The sequence below is a fragment of the Mauremys reevesii genome, linkage group 5 (genome assembly GCF_016161935.1).
Source record: "Mauremys reevesii isolate NIE-2019 linkage group 5, ASM1616193v1, whole genome shotgun sequence".
Lineage (NCBI taxonomy): Eukaryota > Metazoa > Chordata > Testudines > Geoemydidae > Mauremys > Mauremys reevesii.
In genome coordinates, this window is record NC_052627.1 from 125,236,789 (window position 1) to 125,248,748 (window position 11,960).

Genomic DNA, 11,960 nt, shown 5'->3' on the forward strand with positions numbered 1-11,960 from the left:
TGGGATCCCGGCTGCTGGCCCCGCACAGCCCGCTGCCGGTCTGGGGTTCTGGCTGCCAGACCCTTCCCAGCTGGGGTCCCGGCTGCGGGCCCCACTCAGCCCACTGCCGGCCTAGGTGACCAGGACCCCAGACCAGCAGCAGGCTGAGCGGGCCAGTGGCGTAAGATCAACATTTTAATTTAATTTTAAAAGAAGCTTCTTAAACATTTTGAAAACCATGTTTATTTTACAATACAACACTAGTTTAGTTATATAATATATAGACTTGTAAAGAGAGACCTTCTAAAAAACATTAAAATGTATTAGCGGCGCGCAAAACCTTAAATTAGAGTGAATAAATGAAAACTCGGCACCCCACTTCTGAAAAGTTGCCGACCCCTGGCCTAAGGCCTGGAGGAATGCCATTGTTTTACAATAGCCCCTCACACTCCCTCCCTCCCTGACCCCTGTGTTTGTTGGGAGGGTTGCTTACCTCTAGCTATTTTGTTGCTTTCTTGCTTGCTTTTCTCACAACCTCCTATTAAGTCAGATCGATACATTCATTCAGGAAATTCCAATAACCCACCATACTCTACTGTAACTTCCCTTTACAGAACAGGTCACATGCAGTGTTCATAACTTTATTATATCTCAGTATTCATAGATTATTACATGGCATCTCAACGTCTGTCACAAAAAGATTTCTTGGTCTAGTGAATGGGACTACTCACAAGTCTTGAGATAGGCACAAGCTTAAGGACTTTACTAAATTGGGGCCACACTTACTACCAGATCCATTGTTTAAGAAGAGAGACACTTGGGATGTTGGAAGTGGATTTGGATCGTGTTACTGTGGTAGTGCCAATACAGATGGAATATTTTGCCTGGCTGATTTGTGTATAAATATATAGTAAGAGATCTCTCTTGCCAGTCAACATCTTGTATCTACAGATTTATAAGGCCTTTAACCCCAAAGTATTTTGGGTTTAGCATGACAGCGAGGTGCGGAAGTATTATTTTACAGGTGGGAAACTTTTCTGAGGCTAAGAAGAAGAAAAGGAAATGTACTTTAGTGAGAATATCTAGAAGTATAGTTGAATTGTTCCACAGTATTTATACTGATTGTTGGGAACAGAAATAATGAAAAACTTTATGGCAATTATAGCAAGAAAATATTTACATCAACTACATTGTTGAAAAAACTAAGATCTTTCATTCTGTGCTTAAAACACTGGTTTGCGGAAGGGAGAATGGGCTTGGATTTACTCTTTTGCCACTTACCTGTGGGTGCCTAGAAATAGGATGAATCCTGCATACCTTGATCAGTCAAAACTCCCACTGAAGTCAGTGAGAGTCTACCTGAGTAAGGGCAGAATGCTGGAGCCTGCAATCTTTAGTCTTTGGGACCGTAAAAGAAATAACAGCCCTTTTTAGCATTTGCCCTTTCAACCCTGCATCATGTCTTCTAAAAGTTTTACAGTTTCATTGATTTTAGCCAGTTGTTGATACTAAACTCTGTGATTGTTCAAAGTTATCTGGCTTTTTGCCCCATTTTAAAATTAAAAAATTAAAATTAGCCTGTGCTATTGCCCCACTACCAGTTAGCTTGGCATTGGGATGCTCATTAGATTAAATACATTTTATCTCCTTTCCCCATTGTAGACAGCATCACAAATAAAAATGTCTTCACGAAGGCCCCAGTCCTGCATCGGTGAAGTGAATGAGAGCTTTACCAGTGACTTCAGTTGCTGCAGGATCACACACTTTGTCGTGGCAGGCCTAATCTGGCAGTCTTTACTCAGTTTTTATGCAGGCAAAATTCCCAACAGACTGAACGTTGAGGTCTTTACTTAGCTGTTGAAGTCAACTGGTATATATTTAAGTAAGGACAATAAAAATCTCAGGATTTGCGTCATAGACTTCAGTAAGTGGGGGCTTTGCTAGAGTTATGGACTATGTTATTTGGCATATTTTGCTTTTTTATGACCAGCTTGAAAGATCCAACCAAGAAAATTTTGGAGGGAGCTACATTTTAAAATCCAGGCAATAGAATTGATGTAGAAAGTGGCTGGTGTCCAGCATTATCTATATGCTCTTTTTGAACAGTTTGCCTTTTAAAAATTAACAGAATAGAGAGTACAAGAACAATTTAAAAAATAAAGTGAGGCCGAGAATGAGTAATGGAAATGGACGTAGGGTTTGTTTATGCAGTCACAGCTCCCGTTTGGAGATCCAGATGCAAATGGCTCAGTCACGTTACACGTATCTGTTTGGCATGCTGGGTTTTCCATTGCTCCCATTCATAGGCCTAAGGAGAGAGGAAAAGGCAATGTTTACAATTTATTTGGATGTGAAGTGATGAAGCACCTGCCAGTCGTCAACTAGTGACACCTTCTGCTTGCTGTAGCCCACTCCATAACTCTTTCAGGACCTTACAAAGGCTTTTCGATCAACAGATCAGTCCCCAATCTGGATCCTGTACAGCTGCTTCGTATTGTTCTTTGTGACATAGTATTGCCAATCCCAAACATCAAAAATCATGAGTCAGGGCCCCAGTAATCATGCGACTGCCTTTAAAAACATGAGATTTTAAAAAAAATATAATGCATTTTGGATTCTTTTTATTTGCCTCTGGTTTCTGAGCCTTTGGGATACACTCAGGTTATGTTTTCAGGCATTTCTCTGAAATCATGAGGGCTAGAAATGTCTTTTTTTTATTGAAAGCTGAGACTCTTACATAATCACCTGACTCCTGGAGTTAGCACCTTAACATTAGATATTATGAGACTTTTGATAAAATGGCAAGAATTAGCTTGTGGCTTTTTTGAAGGACGTACAACCATGATCAAATTTGTCCGCTGTGCCAGGCCTGGAGGAGTAACAAGCACTCAGAGAAGAGAACTATAATGCAAAGTGACCTGGATTGATTAGGGCAGTGGGGGCTGCAGGCAACTGGGGGAAAATCCAGTACAATGTACTGTAAGGTCCTGCACAGAGAACAGGAAATAGGCACAAGAAAAAGAGAGGGAAGTAACTAAGCTGTCAGTACCAACCATGTCAGAGTGAGTTTATTTGCTATACTGTCCTGCTATTGCTTATTCACGTAGTTAAGATTCCTGGTTTCTGCAAGGCAGGTCTGGCTTCTGGACTTGGAGGGGGAAAGGGCACGTGGTCCCTGGGACGCTTCTGATCTTAGGAAGATATGTAAATGTTTAAGAACCACAGATCGAAATGTGTACTTTGTAGAGAAGTCTTGTATCAAACATAAGTAGGCTTGGCAGACTTTGATTTTTATTTTTTTATAATTTTGAAAGAGTATGTCAACATTGATTTTAAAGCAATTTTTTTATCAATTTATACATTCACAGTTGCACAATTCATGGGTTTTAAGACTTTTTTCTATTTTTATCTATTTAAATTTTCACAGTTGTGGGAAATTATGGGGGACACAATTATTTCATGACATTAGATGTTGAGATTCAAAAAGTTCAAGCTTTATAAACCATTAAGACACAAATTGTCAACATCACATGTCAAAATATACCAAGTAAATAGCCTTAATTCAAGCAGTCATACCTGTTTTTACTCTTCTTTTGCTAGTCCATTTGCACTAAGCCTAATTCAAAAGAATAAGGATGTTCTTATTCTTTTAAAGGATGTTGACTCTAATAAGTTCTTAAACAGCATTTTTCTTACTTTGCCTATTTGTAAATTTCAATTATCTATGGAAATATATTTTTGTTGTTTTGCTTGTGTGAGGTGAAATCAGTGTTTACTGACATTTACTGATAAAAATCAAATCCTTCCAAGACTAAAGAGGTTATTTGTCTTTACTTTCAAGGCCAGGGCCGGCTCCAGACACCAGCGCAGCAAGCAGGTGCTTGGGGCGGCCAACGGAAAGGGGCGGCACATCCGGCTCTTCGGCGGCAACTCGGCGGTGGGTCCCTCAGTCCCTCTCGGAGGGAAGGACCTGCTGCCGAATTGCTGCCCAAGAAGTGACGGCAGTAGAGCTGCCACCGAAGTGCCGCCGATCACGTTTTTTTGTTGTTGTTTTTTTCGCCGCTTGGGGCGGCAAAAACGCTGGAGCTGGCCCTGTTCAAGGCCCCTCATGACCTATCAACTGCTGCCTCTGATAGACCATGAAATCAGCCTCCATCTCCCACTTGTTAAATTTTAAAACAAGCACCTTTGTGCTTTCTCCCATGCTGCCCCTCACACTTGAGAGAAACTGCCCAGAAACATCTGCATAACTAATACATTATCCTTCTTCAAATCCCTCCTTCAAACTCTTTCTGGCTGTGATGCCTACAAAAAACTTGACAATGGTTAGGCTGCTGGTGCTCTGAGACCACTGCCTGTCATGCTGACCAATATTGTCTCATTGGTTCCTTGTACTCCCCTGTATGTCTGTATCCATCTGTTGTCTCCTGTCTGATACCTAGATTGTGAGCACTTTGGGGCTTTATGTTCTCTGTTTGTGTAGCACTTAGCACAAAGAGGTCCTGGTTTGTGACTGGGGCGCTTAGATGCTACAATAGTACAAATAAATAATCACCATCATACTTTACTTTATGACGAAAGCTGGCAGCAAATAATAAGCCTGCTCCTACTTCCCTCTTGCTGTGCTCTCCAAGTCTACTAGCGGCCAAATGCTGGCAAGTGGTGAGCATCTCGGCCTGATCCTGCTAATCCTTCTCACTCATGTGAGTTGTAGCTCCGAAAGCACTGGGACTGCTTGTGTGAGCAAAGGATCACAGGTCCAGCCTCCTGCTTAGCACCCACCGTCCCCATTCACTTCAGACACTTGTCACCTTGCAGGAAGGGCTCAGTACACGCAGGATCAGACCCAGGATTGTCAATGTAATGTCAGGAATCACCTTCTATAGTAACCTGCTTCATCAGGTTCAGCTAAAAGGAAAGTCTAGTGTGTCAGATCCTCAAGCAGTGTAAATCTGCGCCTCTCCAGGGCCTTTGGATGTACGCTTGTTTACAGCAGCTGAAGATCTAGCTCAGTGTACAGTGCATATTTTCACTGGAAAATCATTTGCGGTGGAAAAAATAACCCCTGAAGGTGCCAGTGCCAGTCCTGGGGCCAGATCCTGTTGAAAAGCGTCCTTTATCATCTGAGTCATTTCACCGACTTCTGAAGAGCTGCTATTGAAATCAGTGATCTGCTCACCAGAGCAAGGACTACTCCTGTGAATAAAGGTTTTCAGGGCAGGGCCTTTAATTCTCATTTCCCATCCATGTCTGTGATATTCCTTTTATTCACTACAGTAAAGTGTAAGGTTTAAATGCCTCACGCTGCAAAAAGAAAACTGGAACTTCCCCTTTAACAGCTCCTAGCTCAAACATTCTCCAAGATGTTCCTTCTGGCCTGAAACTTTCCAAGCTTTGGTCGGCCATCAGGTGAATTTCTGGGGAAGTTTGAGTGCAATCCATTCAGCTGTTTTTGAATGGAGCCGGGAAAAGGATACATACTTGTTCCCATTTTCCCAAGATTTTGTTTTGTGCACAAATTACATATCAACAGATGAACTTGACGGATTAAGGCATAATTGCTTTGCTAAGCATTTTTAGGGAAAAGTTTTAAAATAATGGAAATGTAAGTAATTAAAATATAATTTTTCTGGCATGCACAGAAAATCTGTTTCCTGAGGCACTTGGAATCTCACACTATTGGTTCTACACTCCATCGTTCTGCTGTTAGGTTTTTCCCATATTAACACAGCATAGTAATTTCAATGGGAGTTTTGGGTAGGCAAACAGGCAATATTTTTATTTGTTGTTACAATAGCACCTAGGAGTCCCAGTCATGGACCAAGGCCCCATTGTGCCGGGTGCTGTACAACACAGAGCAAAAAGATACATCGTGGCATGATGACCTCTTGGCCAACACACCCGGGATTGAACTGGGGACATCCAGAGCTAAAAGCAAGAGCTGTTATAGCTTGAACTAAAGTATCAGCCCTTTTTAGCTGGGGGCTGTAATAGAACTAAGTGAATATTTCTTCACCACAAAATGCATTTTTTAGGTCACCAAAACTATTTGCAAATTAGGGACAAAGTTAGTGGATAGTTTTGGCCAAAAACAATTGGAATTCTATTTTCAAAAATGTTGAAGTGAAAAATATGGTTTCAAAATGGCATTTTGTTTTGAAATTTAACTTTTAGAAAAAGAAAGGGTAAAAGGCCCCCAAAACAATCCAAACTGAAGAAAAAAAACCCCTTGTTTTGGGTTGAACAAAATGTTTCATTTGACCCGAAACATTTTTTTTTCGTTTGGCAAGGAAAACCAGCAACAATTCAGTTCTGGTTCTACCTGAACCATTTCCCCGCCAGTTCAACCCCCAAACTGAAAAAAATCTATTATACGCTCAGCTCTTGACCATAACAACTTCCATCCTCTGTAGATCAGCACAGAGGGGGCCTGTAACACACACTCTGCAGTGGATTAGAATGGCACTTTGCAAGGCAATACATATCTCATACTGGAGATAGAGTGAGATAATAGAGGCATATATATTTTTAGGTTCCTGTGTAAAGCTGCTATGATGTGGTCACAGTGCTGTGATAGCAGGGTTATATTTAAAGATCAGAAGGCATTTTCATTCTAAAACCCTTTCACAAAACATTACCCTTTGGGCAGCAATTTCTAATGCTTGATCTCAGCCTAGGGAGTTCATTTTTAACAAGTTTTAACAATCTGGTAACCATCCATTCTGTATTAGGGACATATTAAAAACAGCATTTTTCTGATATTAATTTTTCTCAGATGAATTTGTTCATTTAGGTAACTCAAAAATAGCTTGTTCTGAAATTTAAAATCTGACATATGTGGGTCCTGAAGGGGGAATGCGAGCTTAGCTTTGTCTGCAAACATTGGATTTGCCAAAGAAAAAGCTCTGGAGGTTTGAAAATACTACCCTGAGCATTATTAAGTCCAGATCGTCTATATGCTAATCCCAACTCAGACACTTAGGGTTTGTCTGTTGTATAGATTTGTGCATCAATGTAGTTTCACCAGTGCTAATCCCTAGTGAGCACTCACTGGGACAGTGTAAAATGAGGCTCACACAAGTGCAACTTGACCCTGTTTAAAACATCTTCTGTGGGCCTTCGGCAAATCATTTAAAGCTACTTGAACCTGCCTGCCTCAGTTTCCCATTAGTCAACACAGTGATGTTGCGAAGTCTCACTTAATGGTGGTAATAGCTTTGAAGCTGGACAATAAGAACGTGACCTTACAAACTCCTGGTGCGTGGAGAGTCCATGAAGTCTGTGCAGACAGAACTTGTTGGGTCGAGCCTGAATGCTACTTGTCATTACTATTTATTTATTTACTGTTCACAGGTACATTTCACAGTGCGGTTATCTGAATGTGCCGTCGTTTTATTCAAATAACCAAACATGCAATGATCTGCAAAAGGGGGAAAGAAATGATATCCAAAAATAGCACCAAACCCTATGTTAATGCAACGGCGTCGTCCAGGTCCTGCATCTCTTGAATCCAATAGTAGTTTTGGGAACAGAAAAATGCAAGATAATGGGCCTTACATTTGAGATGTCAAAAATTCAAGGAGCTGAGTTCTCTGACCCTGATCCAGGAAAGGATTTAAGTACAGCTCAGCTTTAAGCATGTGTGTAGTCCCACTGTCTTCAATAGGATCATGCATGTGCTAAAATATTTTTGGGGATCTGGCCCAGAGGGCTCAGCACCCTGCAGCCCTTAGATAATACAGGCCAATGTGACAGCAAGCCTGCTGGAAAAAACAAACTATACTTTCCCCTATTATCCTTGACGGAGACATGTAACATTTGGTAGGTACATTGGGTGATCCCCTAATGAAAGGGCCTACTGTAATTCATATCCACAAAGTCTGCAGCCTGCAAACTCTTTGAGGCATGAACTGTCTTCCTGTGTGTCTGTACAGTACCTACTCTCTATGGGGTGCTACTGTATTTCAATGGTATATAATAATAACAAAGGAGAAAGGGTTAAAGCAAGAACCTTAAGGCTGGTTTTCCGGACTTAACGACACAGACAAACCCTCAGAAGTAATATTGTGTGCATGTGAGGGGGCCAATGCGTGGGACTTTTTGGCTTGTGGTATCAATTTACTTTATAACAGGCTGTGCAAGAAGCCACTGAACTCAAGAGAAAATGCCCCCAAATGGAAGTTTACCAACCTTTTACATTTGCATCTTCGTCTTCTGGTTTCTTTTAAAAGAAAAGAAGATGAAGTTGAAAGAATTAGTGAGCGAGTCATTGTTCAGTAAAAAAGACGCTGCAGCAACACATTACCGGCATTTCCCCCTCTCCTCCCGAAATCAACCTCTGCATGCTAGAGTTGAGTTTATATTTACTGTAGATTTGGTCCAGCCACTGTCTCTTTTAGTTTTCTTTTGGGCAACCCTTAAGTAAGGCAAGTAGTCCTTATCCAACACATAGTCCTATTGAAGTCAATGAAATTGCTCCCATGAATAAGAGCCACTCGTGTGATTAGTGGCTGCAGGATTGAGCCTTCGGTTTTTATTCAGGACTAAAACTCAGAACTGGAGCACTGACTGTACGTTCCTGATTGCGATCGATACCAATCTGGAAAGCCAGTGAACATTTGTTTGCAGTGCTTATTTCTACAATAGGCAAGCAGCATGGATTGCCAGAAGAGCACAACCAAATTTACCCCGAGGTAACTGAGACCTGACCCTGAAAAGAAGGACTTTTTCAGTAAAAAGCTAAACAAATTCAGTCTGGAAATAAGGCGTACTGTACATTTTAACAGTGCAAGTCATTAACAATTGGAACAATTTACCATGGGTCATTACCATCACTGACAATATTATAATGTTAAACGCTGCTCTCTGGCCTGGGAGCTAAGGAGTATCTGGCTCAGCCGGATGGAGAGGAGTCACTTACTTTGACACATTATGATGGTGGCCAGCAGGGCAATGAGGAGGAGGAGGCAGGCGCTCGCTAAGGGGACCCAGATGTAAAAGTCACAGGATAAATCCAGCCCTTTCTTTGGGGCTTTCGCTGCAGAAACGAAACAGCGTAAAAAATAAAAGTAACCCAGGAGCTTCAGCGATCCCCCGGCTCCGCTCCGAGAGGAGGGATCAGGCGGTGGGTGGGGGTGCAGGATGCACTGGGTGCAGGGGAGGGAGGGACAGGTGCAGGCTCCACCACGTGCTGTGGAGACAGAGATGGCCTATGCTGGCCGATAGCCGGGGGAGCCGTTTCTGCTACTCGGCAACGATCCCAGTGGGGAGGACGGCGCTGGTGCTCATGTGTGAGCCGCTGAATTTATCGGCGGGGCTGGTTTAACGAGCCGCCAGGTTTCCCTCCAGAGGGAAAACACGTGGCCGGCAAATCCGGGTTTGGGATCTGTCCAGCCCGGGACCGCCAGCGCGAGCCCGGGAGCCCATGCTACGTGCAGTGAAATCACAGCCAGCCCCGCCGCTGGGGGCTCTGGCTCCCCCAAAGCCGGTACCTGTGTTCGGGGAGTGTTTGCAGTCCCTGGGTTCCTTGGTGCCGGCGGTGGTGCTGGGCTGGGGGGTAGTTGCCTTCGTAGAGGGGGCTGTGGTGGGGGGAGCTGGAAACAAGAATGGAAACAACAGGTAGTGAAGTCAATCTCTGTCCCTTCATCTCCTCTCGCTGTCTCCCCTGTCCCTCCCTCCAGGACTCACTCCCCCAGTAGAGCCAATAGAGGCTGGGCCCCCAGGTACCCATAGCCCATGTGGACAGCAACTCCTTCCCCAGCCAAGGCTACTCTGTAGGGATCTCCTGGGGCAATCCCAGTCCTGGAACAGACTCTAAAGAGCAGTAAATGCATCTATCTATCTATCTATCTATCTATCTATCTATCTATCTATCTATCTAATCTGGTTTTATCCTGCTGCCCATCATCATAGTATTTGGGTGCCTTCCAGTCCACATCAAATCAGTAGCAATAGCAAAGCCCCTACTGGACGTCACAGAGTCTCTGGCACTTATCCTGTTTTGGGGTCAAAACTCTGCTTGGCTAAGGTTTGGGGTTTGATTTTTTAAAAGATTTTCTTAATGTTTAGAGATTGGTTGGATAGAAAGGGTGTCAGTGATGGGGTTTGTTGGATAGAAGGGGATACCAGTGTTTTAAGCACCATTCCTACGGCATTATCCATGCTGAGCCATGACTGGGAACGGGGAGGGGAAAGTGAGCAGGCAACTATCCCATTGTCTCCAGTCTCCTGAAGGAGAGGGATCACTAGGACCTTACGGGGAAACCCTCATCCTGCTCAGGGACACCCAACTGCTGGCAGTTACGGGCAGTGAGTGGAGGTGAAGGGGAGTGATGCAGAGGGTGGGTGAGGCAGATGCAAGGAGACCGCGTGGCTGAGACATTCAGGGAAAGCGAAACATTGAGAGGGGCGTCCTGGGCAGAAGCTCTGTGCAGGGACCCCTGACACCTGCCCACCTGGGCACACAGGAAGAAAGGGCCAGGTCTGAGGGGTGATAAGGATGATGCTGGGCTAGGAGGGAGGGGGAATGCTGGGGCTCCAGCCAAGGCAGAGGGGGCTTAGATGGGGTGAGGTTGGTGCTAACCTGGCAGGTGGAGTGGGCTCCCGGAGCTGAAGTGCAGCCTCTGGTTGTGGTTGACGATGCAATAATAACTGCCCTGGTCCTGCTCCTGGAAGGACTTCACGGTCAGTCTGTAGATGTTGGATTCTTTTTTTGCCTCAAAGCGTTCGGGTGGTTTTCCATTCTCCGTCGGCGCCACCCGGTTGAGGGAGGTAATGAACAAGATGAACTGGGGGGCAGAATCCCTTCGCTGGAGCATCCAGGACACGCCGCTGTCGGAAAGGCCATGGCCTGAGAACACACACTCCAGCTCCACCCTGGCTCCCAGGGCGAGGGGGCTGCCGCCGCTGCGGAGCCTCACACTCATTTTGCTTCCCTGGCCCTGGGATCTGCAGCAACCTGAGGGAGAGAAATCCACCCAGCACAGTTATCAGCACAGTCACACCCATCCACAGAGAGCGTCCTCAGCACCATCCCAAGCCGTATTCTCCTTACTGGGGTCTCAGACCTCACTCAAAGCTCCATTCTCGCTGATTCATGCCTAGACACCCAGAGCATGCACAGGGCTAAGGGACCAACACGCTCTCAGGCAGACTCGGATAATCCATTTCAGCAACTGCCAGGATTCAGGGCTGCAGTGTGCTCAGCGATCGCCTGAGTCCTAGTTCAAAGATCATCTGATGCAGAGAAGCCATCTGGGTGAAAGCTCAGGTTACACTGACATATACAAGTTTTTTAAAATGATGCATTAGTTTTGACTCTTGTGAACCCAAAAAAATCCTTGGGCCAGACTCTGCTCTCAGTCATGCTGGAGTAAATCTGGAGTAACTCCACTGGCTGCACCTGCATGACTGAGCTCAGGCTCTGGGCCATTTTCTCTATTCACTCACAGAAACAAAGTAAAATATAAAACTGAAAATTAATCTGATGGGTTTGTTTGCTTTTTAATCTTTGTTTTGACTCCTTGCCCATTCATTTTGACTCCTCCATTCAGATGACTCTGGAGAGGCCACCCTAAACTCCCATTATTAAGTACCCTTCTTAAAGCGGTTACACTTAATAGCAATTCTGTACTCACATAAGCTCAGACCGAGAAAAACCAGCAAAGAAACGAATCTGGCCATTATCTCCTTGTGCCGACGGTTCTCAAGAAAGTCGCAGCAGAGCAAAGATGAATTCGCTGGTTTGGCTTGATAGGACGTAGTGCTTTTTGGAGAGGATGTGATGTCAGCAAACATAGTAGGAAAGTTTCTCAGCCTCCAAAATTAAATGAACCCAGAGGAGAAGAATTCATGCCTAAGTCAGTCTTGATTCATTTTTAAAAATCGGTTTCAATTATCTTTCCATATTTAAGGCCAGACACCTTTGCATTGTAACCAGGGACGATCTGTCATGTATCTGTCTTCTTGCCAGCTACTGTACT

General features: G+C 44.2%; 1 protein-coding gene across 1 annotated transcript; it reads right to left on the bottom strand.

Annotated features, from left to right (window-relative positions):
* Positions 1-312: 312 nt before the first annotated feature.
* LOC120405576 (T-cell surface glycoprotein CD8 alpha chain-like) lies at positions 313-11,690 on the bottom strand. The gene is made up of 6 exons (XM_039539215.1): positions 11,616-11,690; positions 10,562-10,936; positions 9,471-9,572; positions 8,900-9,016; positions 8,170-8,200; positions 313-2,287 (listed from the first exon to the last, which is right to left on the bottom strand). Exons 1-6 carry the CDS (start codon positions 11,659-11,661, stop codon positions 2,236-2,238), a joined length of 723 nt encoding a protein of 240 aa, XP_039395149.1. The 5' UTR covers positions 11,662-11,690; the 3' UTR covers positions 313-2,235.
* Positions 11,691-11,960: the final 270 nt, after the last annotated feature.